The following is a 19,462-nucleotide window of genomic DNA, read 5'->3' as shown; positions in this document are numbered from 1 at the left end:
AACGAATGGTACCAGCTCATTCCAGACCAAGAAGCGCTCTCTCGCGTTCTAATTACTCAATAAAATATTAATGCCGTGTATAAATAACAGACCTCTTAAGTAAATGTCATGCTAGATTGTTTTCTTGGAATCGACATCAGAGTGCCTTCCTGATCAGCAGGACTTCCTGGTATGAGAAACTTCTCGGAAGCTAACTCGCACGGCACCCGGGAGACAATCCTGCTCGAAACTGGTTTGAGGACAATTTTACAGGATAGAGCCCCCTAACCAGTTACTAGCTAAAGTCTAAGACTTCTTAAGGCTTCGCGATGTTGGTTTAATAAGGCTCCGCCTTTATGCAGCTTTATTCAAGCCTTTATTCAAGTTGTGTGGATGCTGTGTTGTACTACGTTTACACGGGAGAGCTAGCCTCGGTCAACTCGAGGGGTGGGGGAGTGGAGGGGAGACACCACTCAGCCAGGGCTAGCAGACGTCATGTTCACGCGGTGCCGGCGAAGCGCTGTTGGGGTGACTTTCTAACCTCAAGATAGCCTAAACAATTTCGAATTTAAGTCGAAATCAGGCCGAAATTTGCTTTACGCAATAGACAAAGGATATTTTTATTCAGAAACAATCAGTTACAAGTGGTAAAAAACAAATCAATAAAAATTACATAAAATAGAATAAGTAAATTAATGATTTCATACAACAGAAAACTGCTTCCCAAGTTTTTTCCAACGATTTCACAGGTGTATTCATAATAATAGAAAATAGATGGGCTTACAACACCTCAAAAACACTGCGCACACCTAACCTCACTTGACCGTGTGGTGTTTACACGTTGGAGTTAGCCTCGGTCAACGAGTTAGCCAGGGTAGCTCGAGGGGTCTAACTCGTTGACCCACCTACGTGTTCATGCGCGTGAGTTGACCCCGGCTAGCTCGAGACCTACCCCCTCCACTCCCCCACCCCTCGAGTTGACCGAGGCTAGCTCTCCCGTGTAAACGTAGTATTGGTGGGGTGGGTCTGGGTCTGGGTGGCGGGCTGTGTTTTGGGGGGCGGTTGTGGGCTGGTTTGCCACCATTCCGTTTCAGAAAATATCAGAACTTTTACTTAATTCAAACACATTTTTTACACACTCCGTCCGCAACATTATCTACCACTGATGTACAATATTATATCCTTATTAACATTTCTTTATTCTCATCCCCTCTTTCAAACGCAACTCCTCTTTTCCAACATTTTTTTTCTTTCTCTGTTGGCAGTAAAATGCCCCATCCCACAGTCACAAACTTACACTATCAAACATGTAGGAGCTCTCACCTTTCTACCAATACATATAATAAGTTTTCGAAGCATCTTTTGCCGAATATTCATTTCTACATTTCCCCGCTCCTTTCTTCTGCTATTATGCATGCTAAATTCTTCATTTCCCCATTTCCTATCCATTACGGCCAGCTTGTTAAGGTTGGCATCACACTCCCAAAATAATCAACCGCACGTCCACGGATCACCATTGCACGGTCGGCGCCCCTTAGACTTCTGGCCGAGTGGGATGAAGCTTAAGAACAATTCGACGAAACTTCGAAGTGGCACTCAGCCAACCAGTTAGGATTTACTCGCGGGTGCCGGCGAGTTGTTTCCTCGCGTCCAGAAATGGTTTCCTTTCCAAACGGCCTGGCGGCAATGGTTTTCTCACAGGAGGGAGGAGGGGTCACAATGTCACTTCGCGCTCTTATTTGTAGTGCGTTTGTGTGACGAGACCATGCCACCGCCACGGAGCACATCCCCATCGCTAGAAGCAGAACCCTGGAAATTTACTACTAAAGGCGGCGTAGCGACTTAACTTCACCAGTTGAAAGTCGTGCACGTCGCCTCTACCCACTGTGAGCGGCGCTCTTCGGTCGCCCACCGCACCGGGGAAGTCCCTTGATTCCTTAGAACTTGCTGCGCCCCGCCCTCTGCACTTCCGACCAGAGCAGAACCAGATGTGCCGATCCCTCGCACCAGCCTTGCCTGGCGCAATCGCAGGGAGCGCCGGGCGGACAGGCAACCAAGCCTGCTTCAGCAGATGCCCGTTGGGTTGCCTACCTAGCGCGGCGCTGCATCGCACGGCCTTCCCCCCACCCCCTTTCCACTTTCCACCCGGTTAGTAAAGTGCCGCTTTGACGGGCGTTCGTTTCCTGCATTGAGTGAATCGGCGAGCATCGCGGCAGTGCATATGCGGAGTGCATATGCATCCGGGCGGGACAATGGGCAGTGGGCCGGGCCATCGCGGCGCCGCGCCCCGGGCCGTGTTCGTAGGTACGCCACGGTACGCCACAGCGCACACTGCACGCGGTCCGAAACCAAGCGACCCGTGAATATTCATATTCGCCAACATCGCCGTGAGGCAGGCCCGGCAGGCCTGGCAGGCCACAGCGGCAACAGTCGCAGTAGCAAAGCCAGCAAAGCCAGCAAAGCCAGCAAAGCGCAAAGCGACCTGCATTTAATTAGTTCCCGCGGCGCATCGGCAGCACGGCAGCACAGCAGCCGGCGAAATTGGCGCCAAAACCGAACCGGGGCACGGGCCGGGGCACGGCCGGGGCAGGGCCGGCGCCGCCGGGACCGGAAGTCGCATTGATGAGGATGCATACACAACGGTGGCTCGGGGGGAGAGGGGGAGGGGGTTGAGAGTGGTCCAGGTAGATAAACGCCAAAGGGCATCCCCCTCTCCCTTCTGCCCCGAGGAACCAATGCACTGCAATGAGGAATCCAGAGTTGGATTCGTGTTCTATGAGAGGACAAGGGGAGCTGAGACACTGTGCAAGACTTGTGGCCCGTTACTGCGCCGCCACCGTGCGCACCGTGCGCACGTTGGATGACGAGGAAACACACACACGGAAGTAAAGTGGCTCAGGGCTCAGAGGGTGTCGTCCGGCGTTGCACAACACGTCCCGCGGCCGCACAGCGCCCTGATTCCGAGAGTCTTTTTTGTCGTTGTCTCTCTCACGCCTGTAAAGGAACGCCCCATGAGTGCGAGAGAGATAAAGCGACCAAAACGACTCTCGGAATCAGCCTGCAGCATGCACAGCGACGACAGCGAGGGCCTCGGATCAAGCCATGCGCCGCGTGTCCTATGGCAGTCCCAGGGGCAACGCCTCACTCGGGCCGACAGACGCGTTGTGCGACAGGTGCGTTGTGCCTTTGCGTGGGCCGGGCTGCAGAAACGGTGCGAATCGCGGAATCCGTGCCGCTGCCTCGCCGCCGCGAGTGCTGTGCTGGCGCGAATGTGGCAATGCAATGTCCGCGATAAAATTGACACGATCTAGAAATCGGCTGCGCGGTGCGTGGGAGGCGAGCCATGTGGGTTGCGGGGGCTTTGCACTTGGAAGCCGCTGCAGACAGGGCGGCACAGGGCGGCACAGGGGTGGGGGACGGGGCTCAGATGACCACTACCGTGTCGCCGTGCCGTCTCAACAATATCTGCTTGCGAGTCCATCACCTCCTTTCCGATAGCCTCGGCCGCCGCATCATTCCGAAGGCGGTTCGTCGCGCTGTCTCTCTTCTCTCTCTCATCCACACGGAGCGCTCCATGAGTACGACAGAGACAGAGACTCTTCTGGCGTGCCGAAAGTGCCGAAGTCCGCGGCCTGAGCTGTGCACGCTGACAGAGCGCGTAATCAGACTCCTCCAGTTTATTGAGGTCGCTCTTGGAGGCGGGCAGGCCGGTCCGGGCCTGCAGACTGACTCTGAGAGCCGTTTTCGTCGCTCTGTCTCTCTCGCACCTTCCCGGGACGCCGCATGAGTGTGAGAGAGACAGGGTGACGAAAACGACTGCAGGCTGCAGCCCGCACGGCGCGCGGGTGCTGCGGGCCGGCCTGCCCGTCAGGCGCCATGGCACGGCGGCCCGACGGCGCGGAGAGCTTTTTGTCGGCCACGCTTGTGCCGCCGGTGCCGCGGCAGCCCAAGCAGTGCCCGCAGTGCTGCATTGCTCATCCAATCACCATTAACGGGCCGATAAAGGAGCCGCCTCTGGCTGGCTGCAAGCATTGGCTGCAAGCATTGGATGCGAGCGCTGCGAGGCGCGCTGGAGGACACGAACACCTGACGGAGGCTGCGTCTGTCCGGGCCTGAGCCTGTCCCCGGGCCGGGCCGCCCTGTCGCCGTGTCCCCCGGCATTGCTGCGCACGGCACGGCACGGCGGCTGCGTGTGATAGCGGACTAATTAGCTGAACGAGGGCCTTCCTGCCTTCCTGCACGTCCCTGTTGTGGGAATGGCATACTGTGCACTGCAATTAACGCGGCCGCGGGGCGGCGTGGCCGAGGCGTGGCGGCAGGACGGGGTGGCGGCGGTGGCGAAGAGCGTCGAGGGGGAGAGGGAAGAATGCTGCTGGCTGGGTCCCATTCCTTCCAGTGCCTCGGTCCTGGGTCCTGGGTGGCGGGGAAAGCAAAAGCAAAGGGCTTACTGGCGGCCCCGGGGCGGAGTGGCGGAGTGGCGGACGGCTGGCCCCGCGATTAGCAAAGCACTGCGGAGCCATCCCTGCCATCCCGCAGCCCATCAATAGCGGCGAGCCCTCTGCCCCCCGCGGCCCTTCTCTTCCGCCCCGTGCTCCTCATGGTAATTTATCCGGCTGTCGACAGCCGTCTCGCCGTTTGCCTCTCCGGCCTGCCGATGCGGACCGTCCCGTCAGCCTGCTAGCCGTGGAAATCTGTGCCCAGTGTCATTCGCGCACAGTTTTACTGCGGGGCCTCGCGCGCCTCGCGCCTTGCATCTCGTGCGAGCGGCGCGTGCCCTGCGGGGGCGAAGACCAAGGCGAAGACACGGAGGCACTGCAGGTCAAGGAGACTCTCCGTGAGCCAACCTGTGCCCGGCGCGCCGCCCGCGAGCACCAGCCGCGGTCCTGTAACGCCCACCCCTCGGAGGCCAGCCTTGGCGCCTTGGCCGCCTTGGCCAGCCCCCTGGAGGCCCCGGGAGTCCAAAGCGATATCTTCCCCCTGAATTGTGCAGCGTGCAGGGCAGGCAGGGCGCCATGCCGAGTGGCCTGGCCGTGGCGAGCCGAGCGGGCGTCGCGGCGGTGGTGGGGGGCGGCGGCGGCGGTATCATCATGATGTGTTTTACAGCTCCCGCGCGCCCCGCCGCGCCCCGCCACGCCCCGCCCAACTGGCGCGCGCGCTCCCGCCCCGGGAGGCGTGGAGGGGGTTGTGATGCGGCACGGCGGCGCGGCCCGGGCCGGCAGGGGCTTGCCACTCTAAACCGTTCATCTAGCACAATCAGTAACCGCTTGACTTCCGAGGAGAGCGGAGTGGCGCGTCGCGGCCGGCGCAGCGCAGCGCAGAGCAGCCACGCCGCGGCAGGTTACGACGCGAAGCGCGAAGCGCGAAGCGCGAAGCAGTGCGGCGGCATTGTTGCCATGACGTGCGCGGACGTCCGGTGACGCGACGTGCCCTGTGTTCGCGCCATGCAGCAGCCCCGAGACCCAGGGCCCCTACTGACGACGCCGTCGTCCGCCACATCCCCGACCTCCAAAGTGCCCCTCAACAACAACACCAGCACCGTCAACAACAACAACAGCATCGACGCCGCGCCGCCCCCCACGTGGCACCCGCACGTGTACGGCAAGCGTCCCAGGTCCCCGACGCCGCACCGCATCGTCGACATCCTCGGCTGGATGGAGGAGAAGGCCGTCCTGAAGGCGCCACCGCCGCGCGCCGGCAGCCTGCTCGTGGTGCCGCGCGTGTCGCTCAACGTCCATGACGCCGTCCATGACGCCGTCCAGGACGACGACGAGCCGCTGAACCTGTCGACGACGGCACGGAGCCGCGATGCCTCCCCGTCGATGACACCGCCCCTGGGGCTCGGCGTGGGCCTCGGCCTGCTGCCTCCGACGGGCCCCTTCCGAGAGCCTCTCAACGGACTGGCCACGCCGCTCGTCCTTAACGGCGTCCTCAACGGCCGCCTGGCCGACGTCAAGGGGGGCGTCCCCACGGTGCCCCCCGTCCGCGTGCCCTCCGTGCCCCTGCGAGGTAAGCACCGCCAACGCCCCACCCGAGGCCCCACCGCGTCCACCTGTTGAGGCCCAGCATGCACTGGAGCTGCGGCCTCGGGGGCCGCCTGGGGGCTGGACGGCGGCGTCCCGGCCCAACCTCGTCGCTGCTCCGCCTTCGCGACCGCGACCCGTCGGCAAGCCGTCGGCTCGGCGCCACGCCACACCGGGCTGCCGCGCCGCCACCGCCATTTCGCTGTGTACGCATTGTTGCGCCTCTCGTTCGGTGTGGTGGTGCGTGGCTCGGTGTCTCGGCCGCCACCCGCCTCGACCCTACTCCCCCACATTGTTGCGCTGATGGGCAGGGCAGTGGAGTCCAGACCAAAAGCTAGCTGATTAAGCTTCGAACACTGCCCCGTGCACTTTGTCTTTCCTGAGGCCAGCCTGCCTCACCGTTCGCCGTTCAATGGATCACCAGCAAAAGCCGGGCCGGGCCGGGGCTGGGCGGCGCGGCACGGATGCTCGCCAATGATCGCGGCCTTTCATTTTGATGAATGGGCGGAGGCGGAAATTCCAAAACGCGCAGTAACCCAAACGGTGGGCCGTCCAGCCAGCCGACTCGACGCGATCCGAATTACCGAACCGGCGAAAAGCCGAAGTGGTGCCGAGCCGAGGCCGAAGGGCAGAGCGGCGGAGCACGGGGCTCCATGCTCCATTATTTCATTACTTTATTTGCGAAGCCCGGTCTGCCTGCTGCCTGGCTGCCTGGCCCTGCGCGTCGCATGTATTATAAAAACATGCAGGCCCCCTGACTTCCTGCGAACACGATAAAGCAGTTTGGAGCGCAGCCCTTCCCCTCCCCTCCCCTCCCCCGCTGTTTGTGTGCGCATTACTGCTCATCACCGCTCATCAGGCCGCCTCCCCTCCCGCGCCGCGCACCGATTGAAACACACCTCGTTTGGACGCGAGCGGTCTGCTCGCAATTAAAGCGCGGCGGGGAGGAGGGGAAAGGAGGGGGAGGACGAGGGGAGGAGCGGCGGCAATCCGGAGAGAGGCATTTGCCATTTTTAACGGGGTGCTAATCGGCCCGCTGCTGCCTGCTCGCTCCCATCCTCTCTCTCTCTCTCTCTCTCTCTCTCTCTCTTCTCTCTCTCTCTCTCTCTCTCTTCTCTGTCTCTCTCTCTGCCTCTGGCGCTCCCTCGCTCTGTCTCTCTCTGTTTCTCTCTCTCTCCACTGTGACGACCGCGCTAAGGCAATCGCCACGCCATATTTTATGCGTGCTTCTCTCCTGATTCTTCTTCGTATTCCGTCCCCTCGTCAGATGGCCAGGTGTCAATCAAGGCAGATCCCCGCTCGGCTCGGTTCGGTTGTATCTGGAGGCCCTCGGCCGGTCGCGGACGGCGCGAGCCTAAGTGGGATTAGCCACTGCGACCTACATGTAACGCGCGGCTGAGTGCTCACGCTCGCCGCGTCCGCATGTCTGTCTGTCTGTCTGTCTGTCCTTCCGTCTGCCTCTCGATACTCATCGCTTCGGTGTCCCTTCTGATTTTCAATGAACGCTGTGGGCGATCCAGTGGCGACGGCAGCTTAATTGCGGTAGCATGATCTCGCTGTGTGTGTGTGTGTGTGTGTTCCCATGCGTTTTAATCGCCGCCAGCTTAACCAAACAGCGGCCAATCAGTTTCAACTCACGCGCGCCGTACCTGCGCCCCGCCGCGCCCGTCCCGGAACCCGATCGATTTATTGCCCTTTTTCGTGCACTCAGCGTATTAGTATTTCGTCGGCAGGTTCATTGGCCCTGCGCATTGCGAGCCGCCATCGCAGAATGCGTGCTGACTATGCAAAAGCTGACCCAATGCTCCAGCGGGAGAAGCGGGTTCAAATACTACTCGTACGCGGCGAGCGGGTCTTTTTTTCGAGGCCGGAGCAGGCAGGGACGATCATGTGTGGTCTAGCCCTTAATGGTAATGGCTAAGGTAGGCAGTCCCGCGACGCACCCGTGCTCGACGGGCGGGCCCGCTGCCAGGGGCTAAGGTAGGCAGTCCCGCGACGCACCCGTGCTCGACGGGCGGGCCCGCTGCAAGGTGTGTAGGGGTGGACGGCCAAAAGGCGTCCCCGCTACAACCCGATTCGGGGCGTATGAACCCGGTCTACCGAGAAAACCACCCTCTCAGTAGGGACGCCCCGTCACGTGCTGGTGAATCACCGACATGACCGGGCGGGCCCGAAAGGCAGACGATCACTTGTGGTCCAGCCGTTAATCGCAATCGCAATCGCACTGCCAGGGGCTAAGGTAGGCAGTCCCGCGACGCACCCGTGCTCGACGGGCGGGCCCGCTGCCAGGGGCTAAGGTAGGCAGTCCCGCGACGCACCCGTGCTCGACGGGCGTGTGTGCCTGCCAGGCGCCGGCCGAAGCAGGCCGGCCAAGCCACAAAAAGTGCTCTCCGGTTTGATTTCTCCGCGCGATGCGCGATTGGCATGCCTGTCCGGCGCGTCGATGCGGCATTCCGCAATTGGCAGCCCTGCGTACGTGTGGATATGCCGACGAAAATAAAACGGCGTGTCTGCCGCTTTGTTTTTTCAACCAGTCTTTTGCCAGTGACGCTCACATTTGCGGCACACGGCTTGTAATTGCAGCAAGAGCGATACTCTTCCAGCGGTGCGGCCCGCGCGGCCTGCGCGCTGCGTCCGCCATGGCGGTGCACCGCGCGTGCACACCAAGACCCACCTGTTGGCGCCGACCGGGACGTCGGCCGTGCTGGGGGAAAAAACACTGAATCGTGATCGAAATTTGTGGGTGGACGGAAATTGGGCCCACTTGTTCAATCTGAGGTGGATAGGGCGATTCCGGGAACTGATAGACCTTTTCAGGTCCATGGTTCAATAATACATACCTTCCGGCGAACCTCGAAAACAATTAGCACCCAAGTGGCGACAGCGATTGCTTAGAGTGTTTGCTTTGCTCAGCTCGCGCTGGTTGTTCGTTGTGTTCTTTCAAGCAGCCGCGAGTGGTCTGCAGTGCCTCTGCACTTGACTTGATAGGACCAGCACAAGTAGCGCACCTTGCCCTTCTTTTGGGCGGAACGTGGAACAACGTGGCATTTGCATTTGCACACCGCCCGTGCCGCGACAGTCCCAAATGATTAAAAAAGCGAAAGAGAGAGAGAGAGAGATAACCCGTCCTCGTGTGACATTCGCTTTTTAATTGATAATGTCTGGCGAGGCGCCGTTTAGAAGCGCTCCGCTGATCTGCTTTAAGACCGCGATACATCACCGACCCGTAATCCGGTAGCAAGCGTTTCCCATTGTGACAGTTTTCTTCGCCACCGAGTGCTCCCTGATGGATGGGCCCAGATAGGCGACGTGATAATCTCGCTGCTTAATCGGCTGCTGTCCATCACGCACGTCTTTTAAATGCTTCCCGCGAGTTCCCGTACGTCACGGAGGAACAGAGATAAAATGTCGAATCGCGTCGATACAAACTCTCAGCTTTCGTCGCACCTGCTAATTAAAATCGTGTACGTTTCAGCCGATAAGGCCAAACACTTCCGTCGCTCTAAGCGGGATTTTCCAATTCCCCCAAATGTTGCTGAGCTAGTGTTGCTGAAAATGGCACTAAGCAAGGGAGGCTGTGGCTGCTCGCCGCCATGGCCTTTTCGGCGTGCCGTTGGCTCTACGAGCGGAAACAGAGACAGGGAAACAATGACAGAGAAACAGAGACTGCACGCGGCAAATTTGGCGTAGCGAGCAATAAGAACGAACCGCGCGACACATTTCGCGGCTAATCCGCGGCGCCATACGCCCCGCGCCGCACCGCGCCCTAATCCAGCAGTGATAGCCGCCTGATCTTCGCCGTGATATATGCCCGCGTAATCTGCGCACCGCTTTATTTGTCGTCCTTTTTTTTATATTTTATTTTCTGCCTCCGTTTCGCTCTTTTTTACGACCCTTCGCACGCCGCGTCAGCCACTAGTTGATTGTAACGGAGCGGCCCGGGGGGAATTTGATCAACAACCTTATGCTGGCTCAAGTTTCGAGTGTTATTTTCGATGTTTTTTTCTTCTTCTTCTGGCGATTATGATTTCTGTGGGACCGCCATAAAACCGTCGAGCCTTGATGTCTCGTCGCACTTTTCCCTCTCGAAGCGGCCGGCCTGCTGGGACACGGGCCCACTCGAGGTGACGCGACGAGGTGTCCGCCGGGTTTGAAACGATTACGGTGCGGCACGGTGGGCCTTGCCTGCGGAGATCCTTGGGGATCAGGTGCTTGCCACCGTTGGGGCGGCCCGGCCCCGCCAGAGGCCCCGCCAGGGGCACGGCCCGCCACGGCCCGCCAGCTTGACAGCAGTTTTTAATCCAATCGATCACGTTATCCCCGACGTGACAGACCACTGCGTCCAGCGGGCTGATTCCGAAGCAACGCTCTGTCTCTCTCGCACGCACAGGGAACGCGGCGGGAGTGCGAGAGAGACAGAGCGACGAGGCCGCCAGGCGGCGCATTCACGAACCCCGTGGCCGATTTTGGGGGACGCCAATGGCTTGCCTCGTCGAAGAAGCGGACGGGCTGACCAGGATGACGGGACGCATTGAGGAGCGCAGGCAGCGCGGGCATTGGCATTTCCGGGGGACCCCCGACCCGACCCCGGACACATCCCCGGACCGCCCGGATGCGGTAACGAACCACGGTCCGAACGCCGCTCTGCCCAGAAACCGCCGCCGTGACTGCCGTGACTCCGGACGAGGGGTGGCTTTGCTTTCACTGGGATGACGACGGTGGCGATTCCGATCACGGTGTTTTGTCGCTCTGTCTCTCTCGCACCCTTGCCCCTCTTCATCAGAGCTAGGGAGACAGCGACCGAGGCTGAGTGGGCACGGCACAGTGGGCCAGAAGATCGCTGGAGGCGGCCAGAATCCTAGACGCGTTTTCTCCAGACAGAGCTCGAGCTGAATGTGTTGCAATGGATTGCTCTCCGAACGAGGAATCCATTGGTACGCGTTCGGTTCGAGTCCTGTTTAGCGACTCTGGAGCTCAAAACGCGTCTAGAGTTTCGGCCGCCTCCATCGGTCCTCTGGCCCACTGTGCGTGGGCGTACAACGAGGCGACCCAGGCGAGGATGATGTTGTCGAGTCGCCGCCGTCGCCGCAGACTCGCCGTCCGTCCGTCCGTCCAGCGACACGGTCTGCGCGTTCCGCGTTCCGTCCGCCGAGGGAAGTCTGCGTCGGACAGTCTAATCCCGGCCGGCCCTAGATTACCCGCACGGCTTATCAGCCTCTCGCGGCTTTCAAAAACATTTTCATTCACAAAGTGGCTGCTTATTATCACAGTCCGGGTGGCGCGGCCGGGCGGGGCGCGGCGGGGCGCCGATCAAATGACGCCAAATGCGGCGCGCGGAGCGGGGCGTTTGCAATCGCTTATCTGCACTTGTTACCAAAGCGGCGCGATTTAATTGTCAGCGCCATCCGGCTCGGCGATTGGGCGCTCGGGCGCACGTCGGGGTCTTTGCACACTGTTTAGCCGCCGACTCGCTGTGGGGACAGCTGACCCGCGAGGACGTGTCCAAGTGGTGGCCGCCGACCGCGCCGCGCCGCCGAGGCCCCAATCCATACTCCGTGACCCGGAGGCCCCCGAAGTGGCTCCGGTGGCAGAAGCGGCAGGCAACACGGCGCAGTTATTATGCATCGGCGGAAGGCTGGGCGCCCCGCTGCTCGTTGCCCCGCTGCTCGCCGTGCCAATCGATGCCACCAATCAGGTGGCGGCGAGACGAACCCGCCGAGCCGTCCCCCGTTTGCCGTTTGCCGGCAAAACGCTTCGAGACATCGAAAACGGGACCAGCCGTCCGGCAGCGTCGTCGCGCAGCGTCGTCGCCCACCCGTTGCACAGTGGGCCAGACGCACGGTAAACCGAATGCCTCGAAAACCGGGAGAGCGCCCCGGTTTTGGATGCGCTGTCTCACTCCCTCTCCACAAGATAGAAAAAGACAGCGCACCCAAAACCGGGGCGCTCTCCCGGTTTTCGAGGCATTCGGTTTACCGTGCGAAGACTGCTGGAGCTGGAGGCGGCCAAAATTCTTGACGCGATTCGAGCCGCAGAGTTTGACCTCAACCAATTTTTGACCAGCAACCTCACAACTTTGGCCAAAAAGTGATTGAATCTCCGAAAGTGGCCATTTTTGCCTACTTTGGGCGGCCACTGCGTCCAATCTGGTTGAGGTCAAAAGCCTCCCGAACGAGACCCGAACGCCAGCCGAGCGTCTCTCCGCGGGCTCGTTCGGTTCGAGTCCCATTTAGCGACTCTGGAGCTCCAAACGCGTCCGGGATTTCGACCGCCGCCCCCTCCGGCCCACTGCGCGCCCGGCGACCCTGTCGGCTTCCCAAACTCGCCAAAACGGCGCCGCGGCGACCCTAATGCCCCAATGGCGATCACACGCCACTGTATTTATAACCCCGGCGGCGGTGGCGGCAGCGCGGCGCTCCGTTTGATGCGTCGCTCTCTCAAGTGACGCCCGCGCCGCATCGCTTTGCATCGCCGCGCGGGGCTCGGCGGCCGGAGGGGAGGGGAGGGGAGGGAAATCTCAGCTGTGACAACTTTGTTACGCTCCGCCGGGCTCGCCTCGCGTCGCCTCGCCTCGCCTCGCCCCACACAGGGACGCGGGACGACGCGGGGATGAGCCAGGCCTGGCGCCGCGAGCGGCCGTTTCCAAAATTACTGGCCGCGCGTGAAGAGTTCGGGGAGCAGCCGTCGACGTGTCACGGCCTGACGTGTCTGCCCTGTGTCACTCTGGTGTGTGTGTGTGAATGTGTGTGTGTGTGTGCCCTTGCAGCCCGCGCCGTCTTTCATCTCCTCGAGGAAGCCCAGCCCGCTGAGGAGGGAGAAAGAGAGAGAGAGGAGCAGCGGCCTTTCTTCGGGGCCGCGTTAATGAGCCCCTCGAGCATGTGCCTACACTGCCAAAGCAGTTTGAATAACGTATCGAATGGAATCATCGGAAGCCTTGCGCCTCCTCACCCCATTTCACGCGCGTGTTTGTGTGTGTGTGTGTCGCTGCACTCTCGTGTGGATTGAACGTGTGTGTGTGTGTGTGTGTGTGTGTGTGTGTGTGTGTGTGTGTGTGTGGCATGATGCTGCTTATCGTCGGCTCGTATAAACAAAGTGGTGGTATTGATAAGTGGAGGGGGCCGTTCGTTATTCTGCTTTGGAGTGCGACGAGCGGCCATCACGTCACAGTTAAAACAATTTAGAGCGTTTGTTTGCGCCTGTGTGTGTGTGTGTGTGTGTGCGCGCGCGTGCGCGCTTTGCGGGGCACACGCGTCCAGCAAGGCCACGTGTGGGTACGCCCCTTGGGACGCCCCGTCTGCTCCTCTCTCTCTCTCTCTCTCTCTCTCTCTCTCTCTCTCTCTCTCTCTCTCTCTCCCCCCCTCTCTCTCTCTCCCCCCCCTCCCCTCTCTCTCTCCCACAGCAGCGCGGCGTGCGCGTGGCGATCCCGCTTTGCGTGAATCCCTGTGCGACCCTACACCCTACACGTCCACACCTACACCCCGCCTGTGTCCACCGTCCGTCCGCCTGCCTGTCGTGTCCGTCCGTCCGTCCGTCCGTCCGTGTCCGAGCGCGTCGCCCGTATCTCCCCTCTCCATCAATTCGATTGGCTCGGCCAAAATATCCGGCGGCCGTAGTAAACAAATCTGTGTATAACATAACGCCCCCTCCCTCTCCCTACCGCCCCCTCCCTCTCGCTCCCGCGCTCTCTCTAACGGCCCGGTAATTGGGTGGTGTATGGCCGCGCCGCGACTCGGCAGCGCGCGGAGGGGGAGGGGGAGGGGGAGGGGGAGGAGGGGAGCGAGCCAGAACGAGCTGCTTGTGCTGCGCGAGTTAGCGTCAACTTGTGAAGAACTTGACAAATTGCGTGCCGCGGGGGCGGGGCGACGCGGGGCGACGCGGGGCGACGCGGAGGGGCTGCTCTTTACCTGCCGAGAATGATGTTATCATCAGAGCGGTGAATCATAGCAAGACACTAGGAAGACGGGGAAGATGGCGCGGCACGCGAGCGGCAACTCGACCCCGGGCAGCAGTGTTCGGACTTTTCAGCCGAGTCGACTGACTGAGAAGGTAAGCGACTGAGCCGCCAGCCGGCAGCGCGCGGCATCGACTCACATTGTTGTGCGGCAGCGGTGGTCGCTCCACTGGCGGAGCTGCTACGAATGCCGCAGTCGGCATCCGTCGCCGGCGACTCAGTCGCTTCAGTCAGTCGAACACCGCCGGGCAGACCGGCTGCGAGGACATCGGGCTCAAATTGTGAAAGGGTGGGCTTGAAGGGGAGAGGCTTGACCCCTTTGGCGCCAAGAAAGCCGCCTGAAAGTTGGGCAAAAAGCAACACTTTGTCCCTGCGAATAGGCAAAAAGCAACACTTTGTCACTGCGAATAGGCAAAAAGCAACACTTTGTCTCTGCAAGTAGGCCAGCCAAAAGCGCTGCCGGGCGGGTCGCCGGACCACTGAGTGAGCCGTGACTGCGCCCCGGCTGTGTCTGCCACTGCTTCACTGTTTGCGGAAATGATCCGGCCGCGGCCGCCCCGCGTTTTGATTCGCATCTAAAGAAAGGAAGGGAATAATGGCGTAGCGAGCACCGCAGCCCTGTTTCCCCTGTTTCGCCTGTTTGGCGGGTTAGGTCGGCACGCCCCAGGCCCGAGGCACGCCCGGGTGGAGGCGGGCAGGCAGGCAGGCAGGCAGCCCGGCCCGGGGCTGGATGGGAGGGGAAGGGGTAGGGGAGGGACAAGGGCGGCATCATCACCCCGCAGACTCAATGATCTGCTGCATACACAGCCAGAGCGCCAGAACGCCAGCACAGCGCCCCACCCCAGCCACAGCGCCAGCCGGAGCGCCAGGCCACGCCAGGCCTGCAGAGCGATTCCGCACACCGTTCCGTCGCTCTGTCTCTCTCTCTCGCACCCACACGGCCGGCCCCACATGAGTGCGAGTGAGACAGAGCGACGAAAGCTCTGTTCGGAATCAGCCTGCTGCTGGGCCTTGTTGTGGCTTGGACCACTCGCTGCTAATTACCATACTCATCCCTCTCTCTCTCTCTCTCTCTCCCTCCCTCTCTCCCTCTGCCTCTCTTACTCCCCCCTCCCTCGACCCCTCCTACGCCAATCCGCCGCTCGGACTGTCGGCCTGTTTGTCTGCCGCCAAACTGTACTTCCCCATGTGCCTTGGCCGACTATTTAGGGCCACAAGTGTCACAGCGCCCCGTTTTATTATACTAAAAAAAAGTGGTATTTTTATTTTTTTATATTTGCCTGCCATGTGCGGATGGGTGTGAACCATATGGGCGTCGCATCAACAGCATGTGTGTGCGTATGCGCGATGTGGTGCACGATTTTCCATAGCCGAGAATTAATGTTGCGATCATCCTGTCGTTGTAATTGTCATTGATGGAGCCAGGCTGACCGGTACGGTCTCTACTGCGTCACACACACCAACACACACACACACACACACACACACGCACAGGGAGCTTATACGCCGCTGCTCGGGATGAGGCATGTGAGGAGCCGCGTGCGATTTAATGAAGTGAGGACACGTTACACGCGCGCGCGCGTGTGTTTGTGTGTGTGTATGTGTGTGTGCGCGCGCGTGTGTGTGTGTGCGTGCGTGTGTGTGCGCGTGCCAGCTTTGCGCCACCTCAGCGGTCACGGCCACGTAAGTTGATCACTGCCGCCTGTGTTGTCAAAGAGGCCCGTTTGATCACGGCGCCGTAATCATCTCATGGCGACGTTATTTGCAACATTACAAATTCATCTTATTCCTGCCTCCTCGCTTCCTGGCCTGCCTGGCCCGCTTGGCGCTCTTGGCCCAGCTTCCCCCTCCCCTTTTTCTTCCTTGCTCCGGGGTTTGACGTAAGCCTCAGACTGATATAGTCTTCTCGGCCGGGAAACGGTCGGGGTGGCGCTGCCTGCTGCCTGCCGGCTGCTGGGGCGGTTCGCTTCCAGTGGCTGCGGCAAAGCAAGGGAGGTAGGGGTGGGGGTGGGTTAAAGCTAGCCTCAGGTGGAATCTCTGTGTGCGTCAGTTTGGGGCCCGGCAGCCAGGCCGCGCCCATGCCAAGCCCATGCCATGCCTGGCTTCGTTCCCGGTGCACATCCTTGTTGTCATTGAAAAGGACTGCGTCGAGGACTGCGTCGAGGACTGCGTGGAAGGGGGAAGCCCCCCGATGTCCCACGACTGCCCGCCGGCCTGCCTGCCCGTCAGGTCGACTCTCCGCCTTTCTTCGGACCCTCTCGCTCCGTCCCTCTCCCGCTCTCCTTGATTGCTCAATTAAAACTTTTAAAGCCCCTCGTAAACCCCAATGGAAATAGACATACCTCTGTCTCCTTTCAATGGCTGTCCGAATTCGTCTGCCATCTTCGTTTGATCCCTGCCTGGTCTCTCTTTCAGTCTTTCATCATTTCTCTTCACCCTTTGCTCCTCTCTTGCGACTCCTTGCTTCTCCGCTGCGCCGAGCTGCGCCCTCTCCAAGCCTTTCGTTCCTCTCTTCCAAGACGAGGGAGAAGGAGAGCGTTTTTTCCCTCCAACTTTTAATTTCGCTCGGCTCGGCCTGGCCCGGCCTGGCTCGCCGGGGAAGTGTCGGAATCAGCCCTTTCGGTCTCCCGGTCCCCTCCGGTCCCCCGCGTCTTGTTTCGCTAATGACGACCGCCTGTTAAAAGCCCCGGCCGGCGGGCGGGCGGGGAGGCGGCGGGGCACAAAACAAACGAGCGCGTGGCGGGAATCGAACCCGCCACCCGGGACTCCGTAGGCCAGGGCGCTAACCGCTCGGCTGGGCCGTCCTGCTGAGAATGACAAGCCGCAGATTGGCGTCCGACCCTCGACGCGGCACCGGTGACCGTTGCGACGGTTGTAAGTTCTCTGCCTTTCCGGAAGCGCTAACAGCAGACTGATTCAGAGAGTCGTTTTCGTCTCTCTGTCTCTCTCGCACCTATAATGGTCGTCCCACGAGTGCGAGAGAGACAGAGCGACGAAGACGATTCTCGGAATCAGTCTGCAGGGTTGTTCAGGCCGCACTGTCAAACTTTCGGACGAGACGAGTCGGGCTGTCGGGCGCGGCGACGCGGCGTCGCCTCGCGTGGGGCGGGAAAGAAGGCGCTGCTGGTGGTGCTGGTGGTGCTGCTTGTGAATAAGGGTTGGCGGCGCTCGGCTCGGCGCGGTTGCGGCCAGACAGTTGTGCCAACACTGTGGCGGAGCGGCACGGAGCGGCACGGAGTGGCGCCGGCCGCTCGTTTATTTCATTGTAGCGTCGCGAGCGTTTCCAGAAGGGAGTTGTCTCGCTTTACGAGCGGCCCACTGGCCGGGCCGGGCCGGGCCCACTGCAGACCGATTCCGAGAGTCGTTTTCGTCGCTCTGTCTCTCTCGCACGCATGGGGCGTCCTGCGTCGGTGCGAGAGAGACAGAGCGACGAAAACGACTCTTCCGGAATCAGTGGGCTGGCTGGGCCCGTCCGCGGCAGCTCTGGTCCGAACAGCGCGCCGCTTGCTCGTCGCTCTGCCTCTCTCGCTTCACCACGCGACGCCCCGCGACACCCCGCGAGTGCGAGGGAGACAGAGCGTCGACAGGCCCATCCCGGCGCGCTGCTGCCTGGCTGCCGCCTTCACTGTAAAAGCTTTATTGGGTGTCCTCGGCCGGCCGGCCCCGCGGCCGCGCGCTCGAGGAGGGCCGCCTGTTAGTCTAGTCGTCTACTCTTCGAATCGAATGGAGCCGCAGTGCCCGGCCGCGCCTCCCTCACAGTGTAGTGCATGCGGCGTGCGCGGCGCGGCGCGTTTCGGTCGTTCCGGTTCGACAGATGGCAGATTGGAGGTTTGAGTGCGCGGTTGCTTCGCCTGTTGCAGACTCGTCGGCCGGCGGCAAGCGGCGCCGCAAGGAGGCCGTGTCCTCGACGGACGGCAACGCGTCCGGCGAGTCCTCGCTCAGCGACCGGGACAGCGTGCCCGAGGCCTCGGCGGACCGCAAGCGCAAGAAGGCGCGCACCACCTTCACCGGCCGCCAGATCTTCGAGCTGGAGAAGCAGTTCGAGGTCAAGAAGTACCTGTCGTCGTCCGAGCGGGCCGAGATGGCCCGGCTGCTGGGCGTCACCGATACCCAGGTGGGTGGTAACGACGACAACGCAACGGTAGCAGCAACAACAACATCTACAGCAGCAGCAACGACACCCAATTAAAGCGCAGAGGCGCGTTGAACGCGCACTGTAGGTGTGTGGGGCCGAGAGGGCCTCGTCGTGCAGCTTGCAGTGCAGCGCCCCGATTGGTCCGCTTATCGCCGCGTTTAGGCCTCCAGGCGCCTTTAGGCCGGCCCTTTAATTCGAAGCGGCCGGACACGGTCGTTGTGGCGGTCGTTGTGACGCCATCCCGCGATAGTGTAGTGGAGGGCCGCCGTCCACGACGTCCACGACGTCTCCGATCCGCCCGATGAGAAATGCACCATAAAAGTGGGGACCCTGCCGGACCCGGCAGGACCCAGCAGGACCCGGAGCTGCCCGTCGGTCTCTCTCTGCGTGACGCGGTGGAGGGCCAGGCTCGAACACCGGCAGCAGACCGATTCCGAGAGCCGCCCCATGAGTGCGAGAGAGACAGAGCGGAATCATTCTGCTGGACATGGCCGTAGCGGTCTTCTCGCTCGGATCGGAATGCGGCGCTGGTGGCAGCCAGCAGGACCAGCGGGCTGCCAGCAGATAAAAGTCGATTTTTGCGTTCGGGTGAGAGGTTTGGCGTGCCGACTCCAACTCCAGCATTACCCACCTCGCTCCCCCGAAATCGAATACAGTGGCGCAGCGAAGAACGCGAGGAACCGCCGTCGCCATCCCGAGATTGGCAGCGTTATGTTGCTTCCTTTTTTCCGGTCAGCCTCTTGCCGTGGTGCCGTCAGGCCGCGGTGCCGCGCCCCGCGACGCCGTCGAGGCCGTGGAGGTGGTGGGGGCCGCGAAGCACGGCGAAGCACGGCGAAGCACGCGACGGGCAGGTGCACGACGACGGCGAGCGTGGCGAGCGCAGTGACCCGCGCAGCGCCCCGCCCGCCCGCCCCGCCCCGCCCCGCCCCGCCCCGCCCCGCCCCGCCCCGCCCCGCCCCGCCGCGCCGCGACACGTCATTTGTCGCGGGATGATTTACGCCTCATCTGGTCTCGATACCCCGATGAGCGTCGTGAGCGTCATGAGCTTGTCGCACGAGCGGGACTTGGCGTGCGGCCGGCGTCGTCTCGCAGTCACGCGACAGGGCGGCGTGCCGCGGCGTGGCGTTCAAGTGCGCACGCTCGGAGCTCCAACGGAGACGTGTCGGCCCGCCACGCCGCGCCACGCCCCGCCCCGCCCCACGCGGCACGGGTTCGCAACGCGGTCCTCGGTGGCGGGGCTGGCGAGGCTGGGGCGGGGCGGACAAAAACAGATCAATCCGGCCGGAATGTTGCCGCGTATTCCATTCCCCGTTGTCACGCAATGCTCAAACCCCGGCAAATTCCTCGATATAGAGGCGATCCACTCCGCCCGCCGAT

The 19,462-nt window shown here is 61.4% G+C and overlaps 1 protein-coding gene across 1 annotated transcript in view; it reads left to right on the top strand.

Moving 5' to 3' along the window:
- The first annotated feature begins 5,257 nt into the window (after positions 1–5,257).
- Positions 5,258–19,462, top strand: part of LOC117641476 (homeobox protein Nkx-6.1) — a 40,673-nt gene continuing 26,468 nt past the window's right edge. The window contains exons 1-2 of the mRNA XM_034378841.1: positions 5,258–5,985; positions 17,811–18,064. Coding sequence (XP_034234732.1) covers positions 5,421–5,985; positions 17,811–18,064 — 819 coding nt within the window. The 5' untranslated portion in view covers positions 5,258–5,420. The remainder of the gene's footprint in view (positions 5,986–17,810; positions 18,065–19,462) is intronic.

This window comes from Thrips palmi, unplaced genomic scaffold (genome assembly GCF_012932325.1).
Source record: "Thrips palmi isolate BJ-2018 unplaced genomic scaffold, TpBJ-2018v1 HiC_scaffold_15, whole genome shotgun sequence".
NCBI classification, from domain to species: domain Eukaryota; kingdom Metazoa; phylum Arthropoda; class Insecta; order Thysanoptera; family Thripidae; genus Thrips; species Thrips palmi.
This window is presented reverse-complemented; position numbering and strand designations above follow the sequence as displayed.